The sequence below is a fragment of the Scomber japonicus genome, chromosome 10 (assembly GCF_027409825.1).
Source record: "Scomber japonicus isolate fScoJap1 chromosome 10, fScoJap1.pri, whole genome shotgun sequence".
NCBI lineage: Eukaryota > Metazoa > Chordata > Actinopteri > Scombriformes > Scombridae > Scomber > Scomber japonicus.
The window spans coordinates 10,189,443-10,217,109 of record NC_070587.1 but is presented as its reverse complement, the minus strand read 5'-3'; the positions used below and the strand labels follow the sequence as shown (position 1 = coordinate 10,217,109).

At 40.5% G+C, this 27,667-nt stretch overlaps 1 protein-coding gene across 1 annotated transcript in view; it reads left to right on the top strand.

Annotated features, from left to right (window-relative positions):
• kcnn3 (potassium intermediate/small conductance calcium-activated channel, subfamily N, member 3) overlaps nt 1–23,826 on the top strand; it is a 43,212-nt gene extending 19,386 nt beyond the window's left edge. The window contains exons 3-9 of the mRNA XM_053327155.1: nt 5,492–5,788; nt 6,840–6,961; nt 9,125–9,266; nt 14,244–14,354; nt 20,614–20,741; nt 22,515–22,584; nt 23,401–23,826. Coding sequence (XP_053183130.1) covers nt 5,492–5,788; nt 6,840–6,961; nt 9,125–9,266; nt 14,244–14,354; nt 20,614–20,741; nt 22,515–22,584; nt 23,401–23,826 — 1,296 coding nt within the window. The remainder of the gene's footprint in view (nt 1–5,491; nt 5,789–6,839; nt 6,962–9,124; nt 9,267–14,243; nt 14,355–20,613; nt 20,742–22,514; nt 22,585–23,400) is intronic.
• Nucleotides 23,827–27,667: the final 3,841 nt, after the last annotated feature.

Here is a 27,667-nt window from a genome sequence, read left to right as displayed (position 1 = left end):
AACACGAAGAACCAATGCTATTACAATCAAGATGGTATCAACTTCAACAGTATAACCATGGTAACCATTTTCTTGCTGGACTGTGACAGATCATTTTGTGTTGTACCGACTGAAGGAATGTTTCAGAGATTTTCTTATGTAAAGAAAAGTGAACAGAAATTGTAAGGAGACACTTTTGAATGCCTGCTTTATGTTTTTGTGATGCTGTTTTTGTCCTCGACTATTTGTCCCTTTTTGTCTCACTTTTACTTTTTACTATTGACTTTAAGCTTGTTTACTTTTTCTGAGGTTGTTATCCTTGTTCTTTGTTACTGTTCAGAAAAATTCTTGACAGATAGAGTCTACTATTGTACAGGTAGAATTTCAGCAGCAATTTTTATCACCATCAAGACCTCAGGGGACATTTTAAGTATGCTGTGATTGACCGACCAATCTGTGCAACCCCACACCATTAGTCTGAGTTAATGTTACACTCAATTGGCTGATATTGGTCAGAAATAATGGATTGAAATTTGGTCGGCCTAAGCCAAGCTATTATTATGTTTCCAAATGGTCATGTGGTTTATGACGAATGATAAATGATTCATAGCCAAAACAAGGCTAAATCTTTGCTTAAAACATATGAATTTAGGAAGCTTGCACCTTCATCTTTCATGTGTTTTATGGCGCATCCAGGGACGTCTGTGCATGTCTGTGCATGTATTTGAAGTTCAGGTCTGTTGCGTGACTCACTTATCTGCCAGCTCACCAGTGGCCTTCTCTTCTTTTTTCACACATACACACATACACAGAGAGAGAGGGAGAGAGGGAGAGAGACAGAAAGAGAGAGAAGCGTTTACATACCCAGCAACAAGACACACATTAACTCTAGAATGAAATGCATGCATTTTAGCTCATAAACTTGCAAGAAATACAGACTTGAAAGGCAAAAATTTAATTTTAGTTAAAACTAATCAAATAGAAACTCTAAGAGAGTGACTGAGAAAGGGATGTTTCTCCAGTCCATTAGTGCACTTTAAGCATTAGTGAACTGTGTTATTGGGTTACTTTTGGAGGATTTTAGAAGTAGTCCATTGATCAAGAAGACACCAGCCTGGCACTCACAGCTACTCAAAGGCAAGCAGATGGCATTAGGAAAATAAAGTGAGCAGCAGTCTTCCAAAAGGGTTTATCATCTTTAAAGCGAATCTGCATGCAGTCCTAAGATGTCTCGTACTTGGACGGTCATTTCATGATGTCATGTGCTGCAGATTCTGCATAATGTACATCCTCCCTGGGAACTATAATGGGCGAGAAAAAGAGGGTGAGGGAAAACACAGTGTCCTCTAAAGACTGTAGACATGAAAGATGCATTTCACCCACTTACTTCTTAGAAATGCTAATTTACCAGATGCCCTTTGTATCTTGCTAGTCTGTGGCCGTTTTTAGTAACACAGTTTTTTTGTCTTATTTGCATTGATTGATGGAAATTTCTCCAGGCACTACTGGTGGAATCCTTTCTTCACTCACTCCAAGTTACTGTTTTTAGACTTTCTAGTAGCAGACTATAGGCAACATCACTCATGCACACACCAAAACAGTGAACCTTTCCTCATCTCTCACACTTTCTAACACTTACTTTACACTTCCATGGCACCCTCTCTCCTACCTTTCCTCTCTTTTTCTCTCGGCTGCGTAAAAACAGCCATGGGGGTGTTCCCTCAGAGCTGCAATTACAGTCAAGGAAAGCGTGTTATCCTCTCTGCATATTCACGTATATCTGGGTGTGCATATCTGGCCTGTGTGTGTGTGTGTGTGTGTGTGTGTGTGTGTGTGTGTGTGTGTGTGTGTGTGTGTGTGTGTGTGTGTGCGTGTGTGTGTGTGCATGTGCGTGTGTGTGTGGGGCTTGCCCCAGTTATTTTCTGCCTGTTTGAGGGATTTCCATGCTGTAGGACCCAGACATTTCCCAGAGGTGTGATGTGTGTATAAAAGTATGCATGCACACTTTTCAGTGTTTCTGTGCTCGCTCTATCACTGTCTCCTTCAGTGATTAGGGCCGTCTCCATCCCTGACTGGGGTTTAGTCTTTTTCCCTCCCGTGGGAAATTCCAACTTGAGGCTCATTTGCCTGCATCCAGCTCTTTTTTTAGACTCTGCACTCCATTTGACAAGGCCGTCTGGATGCGCGTGCGTGCACATGTATGTGTGCAAAATTGTCCCCACATGTCTTGCTTGGCAGAGTCTGGCCAGCAGTGCATCTGGTTCCATGATGAGAGGACATCCGCAATCAGGGACTTAACACGATTCCCAAGGTACTATAGCCGCAAGGATTGGAAGAGGTCGAAACATGGATGGATGGATGGATGGATGGATGGATAGATGGATGGATGGCGGAGAAAAGATGGAAGGGTGACAATCTTCTTGAGCAGTCTGCTTATGTGCAAGTGAAAGATGCTTGAGGTGCAGAGCGTCCTCTCAAATCCCTCACCTGCAACAAGACCTCAGCTTATCACACATTTTCTTTTTTTTGTCTCCCTCCTCTCCCGCTGGCCTGCTCTCTGTTTTTTCTCTGTTTTTTCTTGCTGTGCCCTCCTTCTGTCCTGTCCACTTTCCATTCCTTTTCCTTGTCCCGTGCCCTCTGCCCTCTAATGCCATATTTTGTTAGAATTAAGAAAACAACACAACAAACATTTTTTTCCCCATGATCGAGTTCATTTTTCCCTATGGGCTATGTTTTTTATGTCCAAGTTTATTTAGCTTTGCTGTTGTCTGACCTTCCTTCCTGTTTCCCCCCTCATAGAGCTGACAGTTTGTTTTGGACTCTCTCGTGCACATACACACACACACAAATATAAACAATCCCTACCTGCACACTACTCCCTACCCACTTTTCCACCCTCCTGGCTTATTCCCTTTCTTCGTCCTGGTCATGTAGGGGCAGTGGCACTCACTCACTCCCATTGACAGATTACTTTCCTAATGGAATTTAATTATTTATCCCTTCCTCATGGCGATTTAGCCAGGAAAAGACCGACAGCAGGAGTGCGAGGGAGGACAGGACAGGAAGGGAGGGCGCTCATTTCCTCCAGTGGCAAGAAACTGGATCACCTCCGTTTTGAATTGGAGAGATGACATTCAGAGAAGGAAGGGGAGCAAGGGATGTTGGAGGGAGGAAAAACAGAAAGGGAGATGGAGAGAGAGAGAGTTGGGGCTGCTGGAAAGGCTCTGTCTCACACAGGCACACACGCACACTGCGAGTAAAGTAGAATGGGTGACGACAGGTTTCTAGACAAAAGCAGTGTTCTTTAAGTGTGAATGAATATCTATGAAGTTTGGTGCTCTACTCGCTGGCTCAAACGAGTACACACACACACACATGCAGAAATGTATTTTTATGACTCAGGAGGACACTGCATCGACTCACATTCATTTTCCGGAGACTTATCTGACTTATCCTATTGATACATGCCTAAACCCATTCATAACACCAATTTTAACAAATAACATTAGCTCTAAATGTATTGGTTTACCTCGTGAGGAGCAGCTTTTTGTCCCCAAACAGGAAGTGAGTCCCAAATTGTGAGCACACACACGTACACCAAAACCTTTGCAAGTCTTTGCAGAGAACACAAGAGTTAGACAACCTGTCTGTACCTCTCCACTCACTGTCATACTCACCTCTGTCTTTTTTCTCCTGTATATCCTTTTTTCTTTATTCTTACTTTGTCTCTCTCTGCCTTTCTCTCTTTTTGACTCTTTCTCTCTTTTTTGCCCTCTCCGTCCCGCTTTCTCTCTCTCTCTCTCTCTCTCTCTCTCTCTCTCTCTCTCCCTCTCTCTCTCTCGCTCTCTCTCTCTTTCACTCCCTCTCGCTGGGGATCCTAATTAAGCTTGGCTGCTCTTTGATGTTGTCGCCTTGGCAACAGTCACCATGACGAGGCTGGGTCTGCACACTCTCTCTCAAACTCACTCAGGCATACACAAATACACACAAGTACAGTACACACACACACAAACACACACATTTGCTCACTGAAATCATTAAAGAATACAGCCAGTGTTTGACCCACGGTTCAAATGATAGCTTACACGATGACTCAGGCGTGTGCGTTGGCTACATGTGTGTGTTTGTACACATGTTGTCTACATGTGTGCACACACGTTACAACAGTAGAACAAGGAAAACACACACATCCTGCTGAGCTGGATATAGATAATGATGAAATATACAGTGTGTGTGTCCATAGCAGTTTGAGGAAGTAGCAGAGCTTTTATCATGGCAGTGACCATTTGGCCACAACACAGAGCAGCTGTCATGCCCGCTTGTTCTGACATTTGAACTATTATTGTATTTGTTTTGTTGTCCTTAATAAATGTTTGTGTGGGTTAAAAGCCCTTGAGATGAATCATGTGGTAAAAAGCAATTGTTAGCTCCGGCTGTTTCTCCAGGCAGTACAGCAACTGGTAAACCCAGCTGATTTACAGCAGAGAAGTTCCTCATTTTTCACACTGTACCTAGGCCTTTCTTTTTAGCCTTTATCTTGTGTCTATCTCTCTCTTTAACCTTTTCTTTCCACTGCACTTTGTGTGTGTGATATCTGAAGATTTCAACCTATTTCCAATTTGAGTTGTATGTTGCATGTCACAACCATCTCTCTCTCCATGTGCCCTGTCTGCCACTTGACTATCCAATAAAAATCCAAAATGCTTTATTATGTGGAGGAACTCATGTTCTTTGTGCTAGAAACTTGTAATTACTCTTGTTAAAGAAAATAGAAGAACAATTTTCAGTGGAGGTTTGTTTGTTGTTGTTTTTTTATTTTGTTTTTGTTTTTTTGCAGTGTCCTCCTTTTCCTGATATTTCCTCGTCCCTATCTTTGTCTCTTCATTTCCTCCGCACTCCACCCATCTCTCTCCAACGCCTTCTCTAATCAGCCCCACCACCACCCCCAATTCCTGTCAGCACCGTTTGGAGGAGGGACCCTGTAATGAAACCTGCTCTTAGCACTTCCTTATAACAACGGCTTTGGCAACAGTATAAAGATTAACTACAGCAATTACAAACGCAAAACATCAACACACGGCGGGGGGAAGTTACAATTAAAGTAACATCGTTAGGCACATGCTCGAAGGACTGGCATAGTCGTCTTTCAGAAAAATATTGAGATTGTGATAATTAAGGACCAGTGTTTACTGGCACTACTCCAGATGACGTGGCATCTCTAGTTTAATTTTAGCAAGACAAGAGTTGTAGGTTATATGAAAATGAGCCAAAGCACTGTGTGGAGACTGAATAGATTACTGATTAGATGGATGGTGTTTTACATCTCAGGAAAAAGGCATTTACTCTAAATTGCCACCGATTCCTTTAATCATCAGATCAGTCCGCTGTAGCTACTGATGAGTGGACTGTGCAGGCAGAGGGTGATGATGAAAAGTTTGCACAGCCATGCATTAAAATAAGTCTTAACTCCTCTCCTCACTTAACTCTCTGCATGTCCTTCCTGTCCCTGCAGCTGTTTGTCATCGACAACGGAGCGGACGACTGGCGCATCGCCATGACGATGGAGAGGGTTCTCCTGATTGCTCTGGAGCTGCTTGTGTCTGCGGTGCATCCTGTGCCCGGGGACTTTAAGTTTCAGTGGCGGGCACGACTGGCCTTCTCCTATGCGCCATCACAGGCTGAGGCTGACCTAGACATGGTGCTGAGCGTGCCCATGTTCCTGCGCCTCTACCTCATCGCCAGAGTCATGCTTCTCCACAGCAAACTCTTCACAGACGCCTCCTCTAGGAGTATAGGTGCCCTAAATAAGGTCAGAAAGGGTTTATATCTGTGCAGTGTGCATTCAAGAGTGTGGTTGTCAAAGGTTTAGCCAGAACGAGGTGAGCTATAAAGTTATTAAGGTCAAGGGCTCTTTGCTTCGAATTAAATCTGTGTCCGTGATGTCCCTTTCATCCTTGGTCTCTATCTCTCCAACAAGTCCTTTCTTCTGCTCTGTCTTTCTAGTCATCCTCTTTATTTCATCTATGAGTTCAAATGCTCCTTCTATCCTTTTGTTATCACTATGCATAGAGACTTAAATGTAAGCTACAGCTGATCTTTCATAATACAATATGAGATGGGAGTGTGAAATGGGAACAAGATATTGCATACGGCTCAAATGGGGCATGAAAAGAAAGAATGAGATTGAAATAGGAGAGCAGAGAAATGTGTACAAGCCATGCAATAAATTATTTATGGCAGGTTTGAAATGACTTTAAACTATTAACATTATTGTAAAATCAGTAGAGATGCAGAGGATAGTGGGAATATGCAAACTACGAGGAGGAGGAGGAGAAGAGGAGGACAGCAGGAGAGATGGAGTAGATTTTTGATGAGTAATTTAGCAGGTTGCGAGTGTATCTGCAATGGCGCTACTCTGACCCTCAGGGTACAGTGATGAGAAGAGGAGGTGAAGCTACCATAGAAGTGCAGCTCCATCATGACAACTCATTTATCAGCTGTTTAACCCTTCCAGGGCTCAACTGTTGCTCTCAGATTATCCATCTGCCTCAAGTTGACAGTCTCTGCCTCTTATTGACCAACTAGCCACAGATAAAACTACTGTGAAATAGGTCAATTACACAAGATACTGTATAGCTTGACCCGAGTCATAGGGCGAGCCCCAATCTCGACTCCAATTACAGTGGAGATACTCCAAGTGCTGCCACTATCAGAAGCTACTGAGAAGACTAATTACTAAAACATCAACTCTGTGTGGGAAACAGTGTATAGGATGGCAATTCAGAGTTATGCAATATGAACCCTTGAAAAAAAAAGTTTGTGTGTGTGTGTGTGTGTGTGTGTGTGTGTGTGTGTTGCAGGTGCATTTTAACACACGATTTGTAATGAAAACCCTCATGACTATCTGCCCCGGGACGGTGTTGCTGGTCTTCAGCATCTCTCTGTGGATCATTGCTGCCTGGACTGTACGAGTTTGCGAGAGGTTAGTACCAGAGCTCGTCCATCTGTTTTATTGTGTGTGTGTGTGTGTGTGTGTGTGTTTATGTGTGGGTGGATGAGACAGAGCAATGGAATGTGATTGGATGGGGAATTCGGCTGAGAAATTAAATTAAATTGGCAGGAAATATAATCTGGGACATGCGTGGAACATAATCCATCTTTAGACTACAGTTTATGAGGCTTTTATCACCAGTTGTACACTTAATTTGATCCAAGCATTGGTGTTGTTACTGAGTTCGTCCATTTTTTTTTTCTTGCATAAATAAACATATTAGGACACAATAATGATAAAGACTCCTGCAATACACTGTAATGTTATTGTAAACAGATAAATGAACATTTTAAGTATGTGTTAATGCATTAATCAAAAATCCCCCCATGAAGCTTCCATATCTGCTGTTAAAGAGATAATGAATGACTAACAACGCATTATAACATAGTGTATTTACACATGGACAAATCATTCACAGGCAAATGAGGTTTCAGCTGCATGTTATGGCCTTCATCAGCAGATTATGCTTGCTCAGTTGTCATACAGTGTGAAGAGAAAGTATTTATAAATAAATGTGTAAATAATTAAATTTAGGGATATAAATAAGCATTTATAGATAAATGAATAAATAAATGTGATATCTCATTATTACAACTGTGTTTCATTATCAGTCAGTTATTCATTAATGAGTGGTTACTAATGCTTCACAGAAGGTGTTATAGTTAGAGACTATACTAAATAATTTAACTATACATAATAAACATATCAATTTTTATGTTAAATGTGTATCAAAGCATTTATTAATTCTTTATATACCATCTATAAATGCTTAATAGTTAGATACAACTGCAGGAAGTATAGCAGAAGAAAACTATCCCACTATGCAAAACATTTTTATTTCTTTTCCTGGAATTTATATCCTTTAAGATATTCAAGATATGCAGGTAGGGGAAAAAATATAATCATACTGCTACATCATACCGAAGTCATAGACTGTGACTTAAAGGACCAGTGTGCAGGATTTAGTGGCATTTATTGGAGAGGTTGCAAATTGCACCCCTCACTCTCACCGCTCCCTTTCAGGCATGTAGTAGAACCTATGTGGGCTGCAAAACTCATGACAAATGTGAAAGGTCTTCTCTAGAGAGTGTTTGGTTTGTCCATTCTGGGCAACTGTAGAAACATGACAATGCAACATGGCGAAGGCAACAAAAACACGATTCTCATTTATTTTCAAACATACTTATCAATATTGTATTCCATTTCTGCCTGCCACCAAACTCCATACACTGCACCTTTAAATACTTAACAGCTGTAACCATATGGCTGTGCAGGCTGGTGATTTATTGGACATTTTTTTAATCCAATGGGCAGATGCTTGAAAATGAAATAGCCACTCACATATCAGCCTCTCTGGTGTTGATGATCGCTGTTGGAAACTGTAAATCAAATTTTCCACTTACATTTCAAAGACAGACAATCTGATTTTATGAGTTACATAATGATTGTTATATGGATGTACCATAAAGTTGAAAGGAAAAAGTGGCCATCCCTTTTGATGTGTTTAAGTGCTTTTGGAGATAATCAGGGAAATATGGGTAAATGTCAGTTGGTTAATTAGCTTGATTAAATGCATCATTGCCGGGCTTCTGGGAAGCCGTTTATTTGGTCGACATCCAGGTTTAACTGGAATTTCCTCCCCTCTCAAACCAAATTAACGATGGAAAAAGAATGTATAAAATTCAATTAAACTGCTTTAAACAAGGGCAAATATGAGAATTTATAGAGAAAGTTCAGTTCAGAGTGAATATCTGTCGCTAACTTCCAAGGCTACAATATACATTGTTCTGTTGAATAGTTTTTGAGAAAACAACTTTGTTTTAGATCTGCAGCAGGTTGGTTGCTATGGTAACAGTGTTGAGCGTAGGGTAGAAATGACGGAGGCAAGAGCTGCAGTTATGTGTTATGTTCTGTGTCAGTGTTTGAGGTTTGACACCCATATTAGCAGACAGGAAGGAGGGACAAGGGACAGTTCTGTTTATTTATTTTATGTGTGTATATATATATTATATATACATATATTTATTAATTTATTTTTTTATTTTATTTTTTTTCTACTATGACTGACTTTATCTTGTAAACATTTTCCTTTAGGTATCATGATGCCCAGGATGTGACCAGTAACTTCCTGGGAGCCATGTGGCTTATCTCCATCACTTTCTTGTCTATTGGCTATGGAGACATGGTTCCTCATACCTACTGTGGCAAAGGAGTCTGTCTGCTCACTGGAATCATGGTCAGTACATTTCCTTCCCCCTCTCTCTCTATCTCTCCCTCATGCTCTCTCTCCCCTTGGTGCTGTCCTCCCCTCATTCAAAGGTCAGCAGATTAGAGAGCATGCTGTCATTTGTTAGAGAAATTCTGCCATTTTTGTAATTTGGGCAATCCTCCCTGAATTAGCCTGCATCTGTGCTTCTGTGTGTTTTGGGTGTGTAGGCGTGCAAACATGAGCATGTTAATGGTTTGCGTGTGTGTGTGTGTGTTTGTGTGCGCGCGTGTGCATGTGTGCACATTATTCCCTTGTCTGTCCTCATTGCATAATGAAGGCCCCCCCCTCCCCATTTATTTCTCCATCTTTATTTTCCTCTGTCCACTTCTCCTTCCCTGAGGCTATGTGTTTATTTATTTATTTTATTTATCTACTGTCCATCTGTTAGTATCAGTGTTTAAGCTGCCGACTTCTCCTCTGTTTACTTCACTTCACAGGTGTGCTCTTCCCTCCTCAAACTATTTATTCATCTTTCTAGCTTTCTGTCTCAATCTCATTTCCTGCCTCTGCTTTGTCACCATGTCATTTTTCTTCATTTTTCTCATCCCTTTATTTAAAGGAATAACCGGATTTGATTTGATGATTTGAATATAAAATGTAGATACTGCTCTTTTATCACCATGCTGTCTCATTAACATACCCTATTTTGAATGACTGGAGGCAATTTGTGTCTTTTCAAAATGTAAAAAAAAAACAAATTAAAATTTTAGTAGCTTCACCTAAATGTCAAATTAAATGTGCTAATAAGTATGTTGGCTTTTGTTGATTTTTTTTTAAGGCTCAGGGAAAAAAATAGGATTAACAAATTACATGTTACCTGGGATTAAGTTTCTCAAAGGACACAGTGTGCCACATGTTTAATGTTGCCAAAGGGTCGAGTACAGTGAGTAATAGAAGACTTTGCGCAGCTAAAGAGCCGAAAGTCGCTGCACAGTGGGTGCTCACCTGAGTTGGGGATAATGCATTTTTTTGCATGTTACATAATAGTATTACTTCTCTGAATTGCAGACTGATATAATGCTTAAATGTTTTGAGCAAAGAAGCAGTACTACATCAACAGCATTTCTACAAAATGATGCAAATTCCTGTATGCGATGATTAAAAATGTTTTTTGTATTATTATTAACAAAGCAATGCCACTTTGATGTCATTTTTTTAATATTTAAAAACTAAAGGTAACCCTGTGTAATGAGGACTGTAACTAGTAGCCTATTTAAGCTTGTTAAAGTGAGTGAAAAGTAATTACATCTTTTGTAGGTGTTCAATTTCTTCATACGTTGGTAGTGGCTGTGGATGTAGAGCAGGCCATCCACAAATCGGAAAAACAGTGGCTGCTGCAGTCCGCATGTCCCAAAGGCTGTGCCATCAGTGTGTGTGTGTATGTAAATGATTAGAAAGTCCTCCTGATGAGCAGCCATCAGTGTATGAATGGGTGTGAAGGGTGAATATGGCTTGTAGTATAAAAGGCTTTGAGTGGTTGGAAGACTAGAAATGTGTTTTATAAATGCAGTCCATTGACCTTTACCATTTACAAAAGATGTCCCTCTATTTGAAGAAACACCATCTATTACATTTAAAAGTACCTTGAAACAGTCTTCACTTCAGTCAAGTTACGTGTGAAAGCATCCTCATTTAACCACAGGCTGTGATTATAAAAACAATCACAAAAGCTTTCAAATTCTTTGTTTCATTGTTAAAATGAGATAATAAGCTGTTAAAACAGGAAATCCTTTGTATTTCATTTAGACACTTTTATGCCTAGTCTTTTTGTACTACAGCTCAGTGTGTTTTGTTAAAGTACACCTAAAGTCAATCAGCAGTCACCATGGCTGAATTTTGAAGCCAGTGCAGAAATGCCTGAAGGTACTATTACTTTAATGTCTGCTAGATGTTGGTTCCAAAAAAATCAAGAAAGCGGACTGAAAAACCCTCAGCACAGCTCTCAAAGTCAAAACTTTTCCTTACCTCTTTTAATGAGTTTTCATGTGGTGTTTTTCTCGTTTAAGTGTGCTGACAGGAATCATCTGCTGCACTCACATTGATCATTTTGCTACTAAACATTCCCAAAACTGCCCAAAACCTGCATGTATTCTGTCATCTTCACTGTGCAACCTATATATTTCTATATTCCCTTTCTTAATGGTAAAGTCCAACAAATGTGTGAATAAACACACACATACACTCACAGACACCCATTTGCTGGATAAATCATCCAATTGTTTTTTATATACAGTGTATGACTCTCACTGTGATGTGAACACACACAAAGACACAAAGCAGGGGGTGGATACAGAACATCCCAAGCCCACTGCTACAGACTGCATCCTCCACACAACACTGACACAGAGCTTGACATACACTCTTCGTGTGACTCCCACACAAGCTCTCCTCCCCTGTCACACACAAACACTCATCAGAGTGTTCAGAGTGGTTTATTTTCGTTGATCATCAGAGAAGAAGTGAGGATGCAGGTAGAAAGAGAAAGGTGAAGCTTGTGAGAGAGACCAGGGCCAGCAGGTTGTGGGAAAACAAATTGAGGAAGTGAAATTAAAAGATTTTGTTTTAAAGAGGAGAAGGGTGGGAGGCATGGGTGACAGGTCGAGAACAGAGAACAGGATATGGTTTTTTCTTGGTTGAGAATCATTGTAATGAGTTTCCATAGGAGAAATTCTCACTGTCGTTACTATGACAACACATGAAGGCTACCCATGTTGGAATATACCACTGCCCCGAGGCTAGCTGGGGGTGTGCCAGGTGTTGGTGTGTACCTTTTGTATGTTAGTGTGTGTATGTGGGTGGGTGGGTGGATGGTGGTAAGGTATAGACTACCACAACATGTTTAAATACACAGCAAAATATGTATGTGTGTCTAAAATACAACACATATTGGTTAATGCAGTTTATGTATGGCATGAAAGTGTGTATTTGTTGTTTATAGTTTCATTCATGCATGTTGTGTGCATGTATGAATGTGGGTTTGTATTTTTGTCTTCCATTTTTTTTCAGCCTCTTGAGCTGTTGTAGCTCTAGATATGTTGTCAGGTTAAAGAGATGCAGAGTGGCTGCTTATTCCAACCTTGATTGTCTTCTTTTAGCCTCTAAGTGCTTGTACTGTGTGCATTAACTGAGGAAATTAAATCTCACATTTTTAGTATTTGAAATATTCTTATTCCTATTCCTCTACATATTCCAGTTGACCTGATTGAGAAACTGATTTTTATCTGCTGCTAATCCAAAGAGTTGCAGCTGTCTACCTAGAGTGTGGAAATGTTTCACAGGAGCACAGATGGGTGATTCCCTCTTTTCTGACAGCTGGGTAGATGGCTGCACTGTAGTGGAGGAAGAAAGGGAAACACCCAGGCGTATGAAACAAATCACAGCAGCACAGCCATCATCAGCCGTGTCAATCTGTGGAGATTGCATAGGGAACCCTGCTGGAATCAAATGGATGCAGGCGTATACACAAACAAACTCTTGTACGCGCACACACATCATCATGCATGTACACACACACATTACCCGCCCTGACAAACCAATCAGCACCCCACTGTTCCTAACCGAAGAGGACATTTTAAACACACACACACACTGGCACACTGGTACGTACTGTACTGTGGCAATTTGTAGAGGGCTCTATTCCCTAAAGCACAGACATGTATGAATGCTCTGAGGGTTTTCCATCAGCTCTCATCATATTTTATTCAGAGTTTTTGAATAAACACAAATAGAGTGGATGAGTGTTTAGACGTGGGCACTAATGCCTGTTTTTGCGTTACATTTTACTTGAGCCCAGCCAAAGTTATTTTTGGCAAACCTCAAGAGTGTGCACACTGAAGTCTTGGCTATTTCCTACATGCTTCAAAATGTTGCATGCTCCCTCACTTGCTCTCTAACTCACTGTTTCTCTCTTTATATCCCTTTTATTGTCTCCCTCTATTTCTCTCCCACTGTGAGATGCACACACTCACAAGCAGGAAAGGGAAGCACTCATACATTTTCATTAAACACTCTTAATCTTAATTCATTACTTATCAGTAGATATGTGACCTCATTAACATCTCCTTCTTCTCCATCTTTCTCTCCTACTATTGCGAGCACACACCCTTGCCTCTCTGCTTTCATCCCTCTCTCTAGCCGCCCTCCGTGTTTCCTCCCTTCCCCATTTGTATTGACTCATTGCTCTTCATTCTCTTTATCTTCTCTTCCCTTCCCTTCTCCTTCTTTCCTCTCGGTGCCTGCCCCTTCAGAGGAACCTGTGAGCACTCAACAGCCCCATTGAAAACAGTGTCTAATCTGAAAGTTAATTAAGTCTGTCTTCCTCCCTGTGTTCCTGCTCCTCTTCTCCTCTCAAGCATGTCTTTCTGGTTGAGAGACTGCTGTCACTCTCTCCCAAATGAATTTGCCATAAGTCCCATTCGGGCCTAGCTGGAATACAGACAAACCAGTCCATGTTTTACATTTTAACACTTCCTGAAGGCCTTCGAGCATCCGGTGACAGGAAAAGACTGACACCATGTAATTCAGATTGACAGCATCTAATTAAATAAAATTAGGTGGTGTCAATCTCTTGATGTTTTTTTTTGTGTGTGTGTATGTGTGTCTATACGGGAACATATTTTTCAGCTATATAGAGCCGATATGGAGAGGATCGCACGCCAGATGGATTGGAAGTGAAAATAGACTTGGCTTGCGTCTCAACATGAAGAAATGTGGATCTGGAACAGAACTATCCCTCCTAATCCTCTCCTCTCTCCCCCATTCGCTTCTCCTTCTGTCGTGCACTCCGTCTTCATATTTGTCCTCGCTCCCTTCAATCATCTGGGCTAATTCCCCAGCCAAAAGCCACTGATTTACCAATTCCTCCGTCTTACTGACTGACTGACTCAATGCTCTGTTTTCTCCTCCTCCTCCACCACCTCCTCTTCCTTCTCCCTCCTCTCTCAGGGTGCAGGCTGTACGGCTCTGGTGGTTGCCGTGGTAGCCAGGAAGCTGGAGCTGACCAAGGCCGAGAAACATGTACACAACTTCATGATGGACACACAACTCACCAAGAGGGTGTGTAGACTTCTATGGTGTCGCTGAGGTGTTTGTGCACAGAGTTGTGAATGAGTGTGTGCAGAAATGAAGCAAAACTATCATTTATAAAAAAGAAAGTGCATATTCTCTGCATGCAACATGTCTGGACTTCTAACAGTAATTTGTTGAAGTAATGTACTTACATGTAATCATCCACTGGGGGATTTTGTACCATATTTATGGATTTTTAAGAGGGGTTTGAAGACAAGGTGGTTGAGAGCCAGGCTGTCCTTTCCCTGCCCCTCCTTCATGCTCCCCATCTACTACATCACACTATCACCTTATATTGTTGTGACAGGGTGCCATGTTATTTGAGTGAGTGAAGGCAATAAAAGGTCATCTCTTTCTCACTCCCTCACTTAACGTCTCTCTCTTTCTCTTCATCCATCCATTCTGCATCTCTCCTCACCACCACCTCCTTTTTTTCTCTGACATTTGTCTTTCTTACTGTAAAATCCCTTTCTCTCTCTTTCTCTCTTTCTATCTGTCACCTTTCCTCCCCTCCTTTGCCCTCCTTTCCTTGCCCCCTACCCACCTCCTTCCCTCCATCTTTCATTCCCTCCCTCCCTCCTCCGGTCCTTTTCAATTTTTCATACAGTTGAAAGACTGTGTTAAAAATAGCTCCCATATCAAATATGTAGGGTACATTATGGCAGCAGGGTATCTGGGTGACTGAGTTGGGGTGATCAATAATTTCAGCATGGATAAAATATCGACAGACGAGAGGAATAGACTCTGCAGTGCAGCTCTCACCTCATCTTCCTGCAGTCTCTGACCAGGTTGACCGAAATCGTTTTTCACAACATGTTTAACACCCTGAACAGTGTGTGCTTGAGTGTGTGTTTGTGTGGGTGTTTGCATGGACATTATTTAAAGCCTCGATTTCAACTGCCCATCTAAACACTGTTAAATATATCAAATGGATATTGTTACAGAATCTTTTCATATAAGACAGGTTTGGTATACTGGATACAAACTGCTATTCATACCACTTAGAATGACAGACCTGTACATTTCAATCGTTTGTCCAACTTATTTTTAGTTACTTAAATTTCCCTGTTGCACTTCTACTGTAACTAGTTTTCATGCTTTCCCATATCTCCCAGCATGTGCTTTTAAGTTGTTAAATTTACTGTCATATATGAGAAAGTAAAACAGCAAATCAACACATTTGATAAGCGGGAATCAGAAAACATTTGGCATATTTGCTTAAAAAACTACAAAAAAAATTAAACGATTATCTAAATTAATTTCCTGTCAAATGACTTGTCCATTGCTGCCTTAATTACAATCAGCTGCTTGTGGTGCCAATAAATGCAGTAAAGATCAAGAATAACTACTAATATTTAATCTTGTGTTTATTTTCCTGTTAATTACATGTGCAGATATCATTTTTTTAAACTGTTTCTATATTCTCAAATTAGCTGAGCCACAATTTGTCCATATACCCCTTGGCTTCTGTAGGATGTGGGAATCATTGATCTAAAGACTGTAAAGATTCATATTCCTGAGGTTTTCTAGTCGTTACAGTGCTATTCTCAGAAAAAATATAGATATAGATAAACATTCGCAAATTTTCAACATCAATATAACCCTCAATTAACAGAGTAAAGGAGTTTCATTCAACACAATATTGCGTGCACAGTGACATTTCCTTCAAAGGGTCTTCAGTTTATGTGGTAGTAATTGTCTCTTGCCCTCTATTACTGAGAGAGCATTGATTGAAGCTGTTGTGTGCACATCGATTTACATGGCTGGGGCCATTCTCTGTCATATCACCATAACAAGAGAACACAATCACTCAAGGCTTTATGATGAATAATGCAATGATAGACTCTACATCCTGCCATCATTGTATATGCACACACACACACACACATGTACAAGAAAAGACATAAAAGTGCATACACTGGCTTTCTACTTCAGTGAAAATGTTGTTTCCCTTTGAAGGATTAACAAGAATGTCAATTAAATGCCAAATAGTGGGGCTTTCAGCCAATATACTGTGATGTTGATAATGTCAGTGTTTGCTGTTGATGTGTCTATATCAGTACATGTGTGTTTTGTAAAAAGTGATGGGTGTGGTTGCTCACCAGCACCCACATAGCACAGAGTTAAAGCCCTAAAAAAAATCAGCAAACTAACTTCATCACCACGTATTTGTTCCCTGCTTACATCATGAGATCATTAATGTAGATGCGCCCGACAGGACTGAAGTTGTTGAAGTCTTGTGCGGTGCAGATTTGGTGCACAAGAGCCACAACTTATCAGGGAGGATGATGTGCTTTAAGAACATTATTCAAAGTTCAATGCACACTGTGAAGTGAGGTCTTCCCACCCTCTGATAGGATTAACATGGATGTTAATTAAATAATAGTTAGCCCCTAAGTTGAGCATGTGTGTGAGGTGATGTAAGTGCTTATGTTTGATGTCAGGACTTCTTGTCTTAATGCAGAGTGTCAAAGGTGTGTGTTTAAAAGGCTGGCACTTAATTCAGAGCATTGCTGGAAGTCCATCTGGTCAGTGCGTCGCCCTGAACACTCACACAGTGCTCTTGAGTCTGGAAAAAGCAGGACACACTTAACTGTAGGCGTTAAGTCAGTGGACTGGTGTCTCCTTCCTTTTGATGTCTCTGCAATGTCAATTAAATGCCACTCATTGAAGCAACAAGCCAATTGACCCATGAATATGACTGACTTTGCCTGTTTCTGAGGTTGGTACTTTTATTTTTAATCTTGTTGCAAAGTTGAAAATCTTAGGTCTTTCTATAAATTTGCACTCCAAATGTATATTCTGCCTCCACACTGGACCATTGGTTAAATCAGAGCACTTTTAGAAGTCCCAGTGGCATATTCAGAGCTTCGCCCTGTCTGAATATTCAGAGTGCACTCTGGGCACTGGCCAAGGAGGAGGTGCTGAAATGCCTTCCAATGTTTACACCAGCAGCCAAATGGGAGCAATCTAAGCCCTGAAGATTCCTACAAAGCTAGCTTCAACTCCATACAGTAAAAATAACTCCTCTTTCAACAGCCTTTTAATTCACACTCAAGCTAAAGAGATCAATATTAGTGCAGACGTATTGTGACAGCGATGACATTAATTTGACACTCATTGAATGCATTTGCACATCACTCTGATTTCTTTTCTTTTTTTTACCAATTTAACCTCAGTGTACTCGTCCCTTTAATGGAGCACTGGTTTAGATTTATGAAGGCTCTCTATGGTGTTCTGTGGGTGTCGGCTACCAAATGACCTCATTCAGGAGACAAAAATGTCAATTTTTATTTTCAATTTTTTATTTTAATTAAATGTTCTATGAACCTTTATCGATTTATTTTATCCTTTTATTTAAACCGGACCACACACCAGATTTGTGTGTATGTGCATGTGTGAGAGTTGTCTCTTCTTTTTGTCACAGCGCCTGTGAGGGGAAGGTCAGAGCAGGTAATGCCATGAGAGAGGTTGTTGCCAAGGTAATTGGCCTGTTTGTTTGTTTTCTGCTCTCCCAGAAAACACCATTGTATCTGTAGAACAACAGCATTTAATTACTAATTGCATACCCAGGTCATCAAGGCTTTTCTGGGTGGGAAGGGTCAGGCATCACAGCTTTTCCTCTGATGTTCGAACAAAGTCTCCATCACGACATAAAAACCAAGGAAAATAAACAAGGGTTTTTTTCAGCGTAAGCTAATGAAGTATCTTAGTTTCTGACACCAACAGTTATTTATATAATCTTGAAATTCGTCCATGTTTATTTGGAGAAAATATTTTTATAACAGCTGAAGTATTGTATGTACTGACATTTTTTAAATATTTCTATTTGGACTGATTAATTTAGACTCCAAAATATGTCATCAAGCATGCTGAGCTCAAGAGTCTGAGATATGGGAACCCCTTGCTTTAAGAGATTTCTCATGTATCTGCCATAAGGTGCGCCATGTAGGGGAGCAGCAGAACAGTTCTTTGACCCAAACCAGCCATATGGCTCTAACATGGCTGCCCACGTACGAACCATATGGTCCAGGAATGGCTGCTGCTGCTGTCGTTTGGTTTCTCATGGAGTAATCTTAGTGGTTCATGTTGAGACTTTCACTCCCTGTTATCAGCAGAGTAAAGCACCTCCTAATGATTAACTGAAGGGTGAGGCTGAATTAAAGTGAAGTAACAGGCTTCATCTGCACTGCTGGACAGATGTTGAAATGTTTGTGTGAAAACGTCCACAGTGAGTTGGCCTGACAGACACACGATGCCATCATACATCATATTTCACTCACCCTGCAGTGATTAGTCAACTCATAAGTAGCAGGCTCTAACATATCAGTTCACCAATGGGCCTGTTAATATGAGGGATATTAAATGTGCTCTTCAGTAACCTGACCTGTGAATAAATTCTTTATCTCTTTATCACTGACTGACTTTTGGATGCAAATATCTTTTTTTCTTTCTTTCTTAGCTTTGAATGTCATTATAAAGCACTACCCAAAAAATGCAAAGCTACTAAGAAAAAAAAAGAAAAAACATGGTGTAATCAGTGTCATGGGCCCCCTGATAATATGTCATAGTTGTGATGCCTCTTTAGGATCTCTGCAGCTCTCTCAGTGGCTGTCCTCGCTACATGGATGGGACTTCTGTAATCCTATTGACACACACTGAGAGATGAAGCTCAGAGGGCGAAACATAGTATAGCATGCTTTACTCCGTACTCCAATCCCTAATTTACAGGACATGCAAATCCCATTAGTTATGGGAAATGAACTGAACATACATATGTACATACATATACATAAATATGTTTATTTTGTTGTGTTTATTCACATGAGATGTACATACTGTATTTGAATTACTTCTCTATATATAAGCATCATAAAGGCAAGAATTTATAAATTTGGTAACGTGAAGTTATCTGGAGAGGCTTCATATAGCATCTATAGCATGTTAGATAGCTCTTTTTGGTTTGACTTCCTCTGTGTCATTGAAAACACATCTGCAAGGCCCAGGGCCTCCTACTCTCTTCATCTGTGGCCAATGGTGTGTGTATGTCTGCGCGTGCATGCATGCGTGTGTGTTTGTGTGTGTGTGTGTGTGTGTGTGTGTGTGTGTGTGTGTGTGTGTGTGTGTGTGTGTGTGTGTGTGTGTGTGTGTGTGTGTGTGTGTGTGTGTGTGCGCACATGTGTAGGCTGGTATGATGTGTGTGAGCAGTCCTTGACTGCGGTGGATGGGTGCTGATTAGCCAAGCTGCCGGGGTCTTTTGTGCTCCTCAGACGGGGGTATAATTGTTCTTTGTTCAGTGCAGCATCTCTTTGAAGTCTCTCATTCAATTTATGTCCTCAGAGATTCTCTCTCCCTTTTCCCTTTTCTATGGTATACACCCGTGCTTTTTTGTGCAGTGTCAGACCCCTGTGTTGTAATTACATGGCAATCTATAGATATACACTGTACATGAAACATACAAGAGTAGATATGGATGTAAGTTTAATGTAACAAAATCCTGGTTTGTTCCCACATAAGTGGACCGGAGGCCTACACTGACCTTCTGGATCAGTGGTTTATTGAATCACAGCAATCTCACATCCAGATGATACCAAGCTAAATGTCTGACCAGTAAAAGGGAGAAAAATAACCATCAGACCATTTTCTGCGATGGTTATCAGGCTTTCCATAAGTGAGAATAAGTGAGCATTACATTCTCTAATGTTCCTATTCTGTAGAGATCAAGAGTGTCTTTGACAGCTAGTTTAAGAGCAGCAGCTCATACTGCTGTTGTTTCTGCCGGTTGTTGTCATAATTAAATGGGAGAACACTGGTTTTAATAAACTGTAGTTGCACTGCGCTGAATTTACTTCCAAACAGTCGAGATAATGTGGCCCATTTGAATTAGTCTAGGTATAATGGGTATAATGGTGCACATTGACAGAGAAGAGGGAAGTGTGTGAGGGAGAGACTCCCATTGGTTCTCATTGCCAAATCTCCCTAAGGAGAGAGCTGTTTATGCGTGCATGAAAAGCATTGGCAAGCAAGCCGGTATGTGTAGAGAGACAGAGAGAATGAGGGCAGGCTGTAAGAAGAGAAAGATGGTCTAGGTTTTTCTTTGCATGTAGACAATGGAGGATGGAGGGAGAAAGAGAACAGGAATGAGTAAACCTGTTGCCTGCTTCAGTTGCCAAGGGCTACCTGTTGCTAACAATAATTGTGTTTGTTTGTGTGTGTGTGTGCCTGCATGTGTGTCGTCTGGGAGCAGATAAAGAATGCAGCAGCTAATGTGCTGAGAGAGACCTGGCTCATCTACAAACACACCAAGCTCATGAAGAAGATCGACCACTCCAGAGTCCGCAAACACCAGCGGAAGTTCCTGCAGGCGATACATCAGTAAGACCACACCTTATACACACCTGCCCACACACAACAGCACCCACACACACGCACATGCACAAAACTGTGCCGCTGAGCTGATGAGGCCTTTGAAATCAGCTGTACTTTCTATCCACCCACAGTTTGAATCAACGCTGATAATCAGATAAAGTGCATGAATCCCTACACAGCCATACACACACACACACACAAACACACACAGTCACACACACACAAACACAGCCACACAAAATGAATCATCCTCTACTAAGGGACAGGATCACTCCAGGCAAATACAGTTGTGGGACTGGATAATCAGTATATCATGTACTATTAGAAACACTCTGATCATCATATCAAATGTGCTAAAGAGTGTTGTAGAAGATACAAACACATACAGCAGGACTGAAGCGTTATTGTTCAGTTATATTTGAATGGCTACACATATGGTTGTCTTGTTAAAGGCTGTTCTTTAAAAGGATTTTTACATATTTTCTGTCTAGTATCAAAAAGTTAAGTGTCCCTTTGCTTGCTCCTTTTGATTGAAGAGTTCAGTCAAAACTTAAAAACATTAACAAGTGCCTTCAAAACCAAAATCAATAGACATAAAAATATTTTAATTCTAACACAGAAAGGCTAATCATGAAGCATGTAGACTGTGGATGATAGCTCAATTCTAAGAACATAGTAACAGGATGGTTTTATGGGGATGTGAGTATATTTACTTATTCAATCCTGTTAGCATAACAGTGAGACAGATTCATGTGGAGGTGCAGTTTCATAGAATCCGTCTGCACTTCATTATAATGGAGGAAGCCACAGGGTTTGTTTCATGAAAACATAGATTAGACTTTTACTTCACTAATTATTGTGTGGAGCTCCTATTTTTAATTGGACTGTAGAAAAATTATTTATTTTATTTTATTTTATTTCATTCCCCTTAGTTTATTTCCCTGTAGGCCTAACTACCCTGAAGGTTTCTTGATATCAAAATTACACTGTCATTTCTAAGAGCTTAAAGGATACTTTCACAATTTTTCAAGTCGGGTGTCCAAATAAACATTAAAACAGGTGTTGCCCCTGTTCATACTGGCCGTTAGAAGATCTTACAATATAAGTGGTGGGGGACAAAATCCATGACCCATGACAATTCTATCTGAAGGTAATATGAGGCCTCGGTTGCCTGAGTAAGTCAAAGAAAGTGGATATCTTCCTGCTTGTAATTTTAGTAAATATTTCCCTCTTTGTGTCTTGACAGTGTTTTCCTGTTTGGCTACAGTGGAAGTATGGTAACACAACCGCACATATGGCACTAAAAGACATTAACTTTGAAAGATATTGACTTTATTTTACCAATTTGTCTGACTGAAGCCTCATATTACCTTCAAATCAAATTTTAATACATTTTTGGATGGAAGAATGGCATTATAAAGTGAACCATTAAATGTCAGTATGAACAGGAGGGCACCTGACTACTGTTTCAGGACAGACTTGAAAAAATGTGAACTTATCCATCAAGGTCTTACTTCACTAAAAAATATGTATGTATTATCTTCTGCTTTACAAAATTACAGAGCATAACATGTGCTTGCTGTGCATTCAAATCCAGTGACACAGTGCAGGTAGAAATGAGGCTGAATTAGGCAAGGTGACCGCTTCACAGTGCTGTTGTCGGGACCCGGAGGGATTAGCTCTCTGGACCAACCACTGTGTGTTTACTGGGTTTCATTTCTTTGCATGTGAGTTTGTGTATTTATGTATGCCTGTGCGTGTGTGTGTATCTGTTTGCAGATTACGCAGTGTGAAAATGGAGCAGAGGAAACTCAGTGATCAAGCCAACACACTAGTGGACCTCTCAAAGGTGAGACACACACAAACACACACACACACATATCAGAGCGGCACTGCTCTTCATTTATGTAGGACATACATTTTAATCATATACAATCATCATACAGTTAAGTAACTCACAGTTCATGTGGACTAGCATATCTAGCATGCCGTTTCCCCACCAAAATACACCAAAGCATTCCTCCATTTCCATGTTGACCTGCACGTTTCTTTGGCTTTGCGTCTCCTAGCAACCGGAACAAGTGTTAAAACAGGGATGACAGACTGAGAGAGTGAGGAGGAAATGAGAGGAGGGTGGGGAGTGCCCATGTTTTTCTGTTAATGTGTGGGTGTCTGAGTGAGAATGTGAGCACTCTTTGTGTGTGTGTGTGTGTGTGTGTGTGTGTGTGTGTGTTTGTGTGTGTGTGTGTGCGCGTGCGTATATTCCTTTCATTCTCTCTTTTATCTCTCATATTCTCTCCTTCTTCACAATGTTATAACACCCACATAAAGACTTCCCTTTAGCCTCTTCTTCGTTCTAGCTTCTGCTCCCTCTTTAACATTTTTTCCCTTTTCTTATTGTCTTGCTCAGTCCTCCCAAGCCTTAATGCTTGTCCTCATTTTACATTTTCTTTACCCTCTAACCACTTCTACTGTCTCCTCATTCAAAATAATTTTATCTAAACATGCTTCAATAAAGCGACCCTCATACCACTCCTGTTTACAAATGTGCAATCTGTCCCTCTTCTTCAAAGTACTCTGTGTACACTGACTCATCTCCCACTCTCCTCTCCTCTCCTCTCCTGTCCTCCACATTCCTCTCCTCTCTGCTCTTCTCCTCCTGTAGATGCAGAGTGTCATGTATGAGCTCATGTCGGAGCTCAACGACCGCAGCGAGGACTTGGAGCGCCAGATGCTGTCCCTGGAGCAGCGGGTGGAGCAGCTCACTGCCGGCTTCAACGCCCTGCCTGCCCACCTCTCTGCTACGCTCAGCGCCCAGCACGCCGCCCTTGTCCACCTGCTCCGGGAGAGAGATGTGAGGGATGGCAGAGGAGGGGGTGGAGGTGGAGGAGGAGGTGCTGTGGTCCCACTGTCCCCAGCAGCTTCATTAACTCCAACTGCAGTGTCTCCAGTCCAGGTCGCAGCTCCAGCACCACCCCCAGCCCAACTCCCTACTTTGGCCTTGGAGTCCCCTCTGTCGCCCCCACCTGTAAGCACAGAGGGGAGCCTGGAAGCAAGTCCCAACCCCAACATCTGCACCTCTAGCTGCTGAAGACAGCTCTGAGGACCAGGAGAGGACATACACAGTAAGGAAACCGGGAGAGAGCAGGTGGGATGTGTGTGTCCTCTCACTGCAGACTAAACGAGAGGAACAAGGGAGGAGGAGAGAAATGTGAGGCAATCCTCTGAAACTAATACTCCACAAGAGAGGGATGAAGACAGGACGATGAGGAGAAATAATGGGATAAAGATGGATGGCTAGTATGAATGATGAGACATGTTAGGGGACTTTGGGGCTCTTTTCTTGAAGAGCGAAGGAAGAAGAAAAATGGAGATAAAATGGAGACTCTAAAAGGTGTGAGGGGGAGGAAGGATGTCAAGAGGGTGAGGAATGGAGGTAGAGAGGAGGAGGGGGGGAGGGAGAGAGGAGGAGAAATAACGAGGAATAATTATATGAACTCAGAGCTCCTAAATGGAATCCACTTTAATTACTGAAAAAGGCCTTTATTCTCTCTCTCTCTCTCTCTATCTCTCTCTCTCTCTCTCTCTCTCTCTCTCTCTCTCTCTCTCTCTCTCTCTCTCTCTCCCTCTCTCTCTCTCTCTCTCTCTCTCTCTCTTTCACTCTCTCTCTCTCTCTCTCCTTCCCTCCCCCTCTCCCAATCTCTCTCTCCCTTCATCAGGAATTAATGACCATGACTTTTTATCCTTATGATGTATTTTATATCTGAATGCTAATTGTGTGTAAACGAGCATCCCTTTAACATAAGGTTCGATCAATACGACCACGATTTAAAAAAAACAAAACTAGTGGCACACACACACACACACACACACACACACATACACACACACACACAAATTATATCAACTCTTCATCCACGCAATACAAGTTAACACAGCACAAACATGAATACACACTTTCACAATGCAGGCTCTTTTTGCACCCACACAAAGAAATTAATGCACTAGCCCACCAGATAATACTAAAGCCTATACTGCCAAGCACTGGATGCACTGTCAATTTCCACAGAGCACTGCCAAGCAATGTCGACACACTGTAAAAAATGTTCATCCAAACATTTTTTTGGGGGGGGGGTTTTGTGTGTGTGGTTGTGAGCTAATGCAGTAGTTTAGACTTACAATGCATAGTTGTGACACTTAAACTGTTCAATTGTAAACTGTTCACTGAACTACACAAATCACAGATCAAATTCAAATAAGCAGATATGATACTGAGTGACATGAGTCATCATAACATCTGTTTGTGATGCAAAAGGCAGTAGCAGATGATAACATGCCCTAACACAACTATAACAGGACTTTATTACTGCATTATAACTGCATATTATTGATTTGGTTACTGATTTAGTTGATCTGAAATTAAGATGTACCTGTATACTTTCTGTACTGAAATGAGACTGTAGAAGAGTTTGATTTTGTTTAATTTCTGTGAACATTTTATATAAAAGAAAACCTCCATTAATAGTTGTATCAAGTGCATTACTATTGGGATGGTTTATAAAACACACATTTATGAAACTGGCATTTCAACCTGGTCGTTAATGTTCAAGACGATATCATCTACTTATGAATAGTTCGACTAGTTGGAGCTTTGCACAAACTTAATGCTCCATGTGTAGTAAGTCTTCTCATTTTTATGTAATTAAAAAATGATCTTTCTACCTAGAGGTCTACTGCAGACAGTTATAATAACAATCAAGACATTATCCATTAATAATAAATTATCTTGTTTTTCTTATGTAGACGTAGCTGAAGTCAGTAGTCAGGTTTATTGAGATTATGTATGCATCTATTGTTTTGTTTTCATTCTCTGAAAGAAATGTTATACTTAAAATCTCTAAAATGTAGATTTTTTTTACATCAGTAATTTGACATTTTTCTTAATCCAACACTGATTTGTCTGTGTGATTATAAATTGATGTGATTCATATTTTTTCACAGTATATGTCAGTCTACGACCCTTCGTGAAGGGAAGAAGACCTACTTACTGCCATTCTTTTTTCAAGCTTGCAGTCCCAAAACAACTCACTGTTATCATGAATGTATTCTGTGTAAAGAAGTAGGAACATACACTCAAACACTTTCGCTTGCTCAACCACTTAAACTGCCATGCAGACACAGGAACAGTCACCCACACACATGTACACACAGATATAATACACACACCTCAACAACCAAAGTGCTCTCTCTTAAATGGACTTCAATAAGAGGCAGGGAACGCTGCTGTCACTGGGGACAAAAGATAGCAGGAGGCGTTGCAGATATCTTGACAATATTTCTGAGGGAATAACTGTGAAAATCTGGGCATGGACTTGTTACAGCGCTGTACATGGACTGCTCTTCACTGCTTTAAAACAGCTCAAGGTGGACTTCGGATGAACACAAGGGAACACAAATAAACCTTATAAAGGATAAATGGCCATGAAGGAACAGCTGTTCATGAAATAAATAAAACACAGGAACACTAAGGTATATCTAAGAGGATGTATAATGGTGTGATGGAAAAGAGACAAGCCTACCCTTTGCATTGGAGACAATATTCAAAACTGTCTTATAGCTACACGCTGTGGCCGGAATACTGAATTACATACGCTTGGAATATTGTACAGTATGCTGTTAACGAAATCTAGCTTTGGATTGCTTAGTCTTTTCTACCATTATGATTAAACGCAGTTATAGCTGATATCTAATATTACTAAACTATAGTATTCTTCTCATTCGTTATGACAATTATGATATATGTATTAACAATATGTTAAATAATTATGAAGAAGGAAAGTGCCGTTTGAGGTTGAAATTATTTTGTAATTTTATTTTATCAGAGAGAATTAATAAAGTATATATCTATAACATTACAGCTTCCATGTTTTCTGTGTCGCTGATTGTTATTTATTTATTTTATTCTGTACTTTCAGGCCCGGGGAGAGGACTTAAATGTGCAGTGATTTAAAATACCACTTATTGAATTAACAACAGATTAGATGTATCTCTCATTCTGTATTCCCCCATTTAGTTTAATGTGTGATCTTAATAAGCAAATCTTGTGGTTAATTGTGCTTATCTACGCACTAAATAATTATTTAAACTCTATTTTTAGAGCTGCTAAAGGCAATTTTACTTATTTTTCTTTATTAATCTTAGAAGATTATTTCACATGATTGCTGTCAACTCATGGTGAGGTCAACTGAAAGGTTTTGGGGGGTTTTGAAGGGTGTATTCAAATGGTTTCCTTATTTATTGGTTACTAAGTATTTTGAGCAAGCTACAATGGACTATAACTGAAATACAAACAATATCTGAAATATTAATTTTGGGGCTATAATTTAAAGAACGCCTGTAAGTGCTTGTGTGGTCCAGCCATTTTCAAATGTGGGAATCAATTACAGATGTTAATCCATGTAATTGGGATTAAATTGTCTAAGTGTGATTAAAATTGGTATTGCCATTTTGTTCTCAATGCAGATGTATTCAGCAACAACTAAATGGTTTGTGTCCTCATTGGGATTTAGTCATAGTCAGGGGACTCTTACAACTTTTACCTGGCATGCAACACTCAATGCAAGAACAGTGATTATGCAATGATGCAGATGACTCAGTGCTGCTGCAAAAAATGAAGACAGATTAAAGTATGCATGAATACAACACACTCCCAAAATGTCACTGGACTGAAAGACAGCAGCAATAATCTAAATTAATGAAAGGCATGTTGTCTAAAATAAAAACACAAATACATGAAAAAGAAAGCCATTTTCTTACTGGAATATGCATTCATTAGCACTCATGTGGCTAACTGATTTTCAATTAGGTCCTTGTTGAATTGAGCATGCCAGAAATTAACATTTCTGGTCAGTCATTCAGTCAGACTGTTTGCC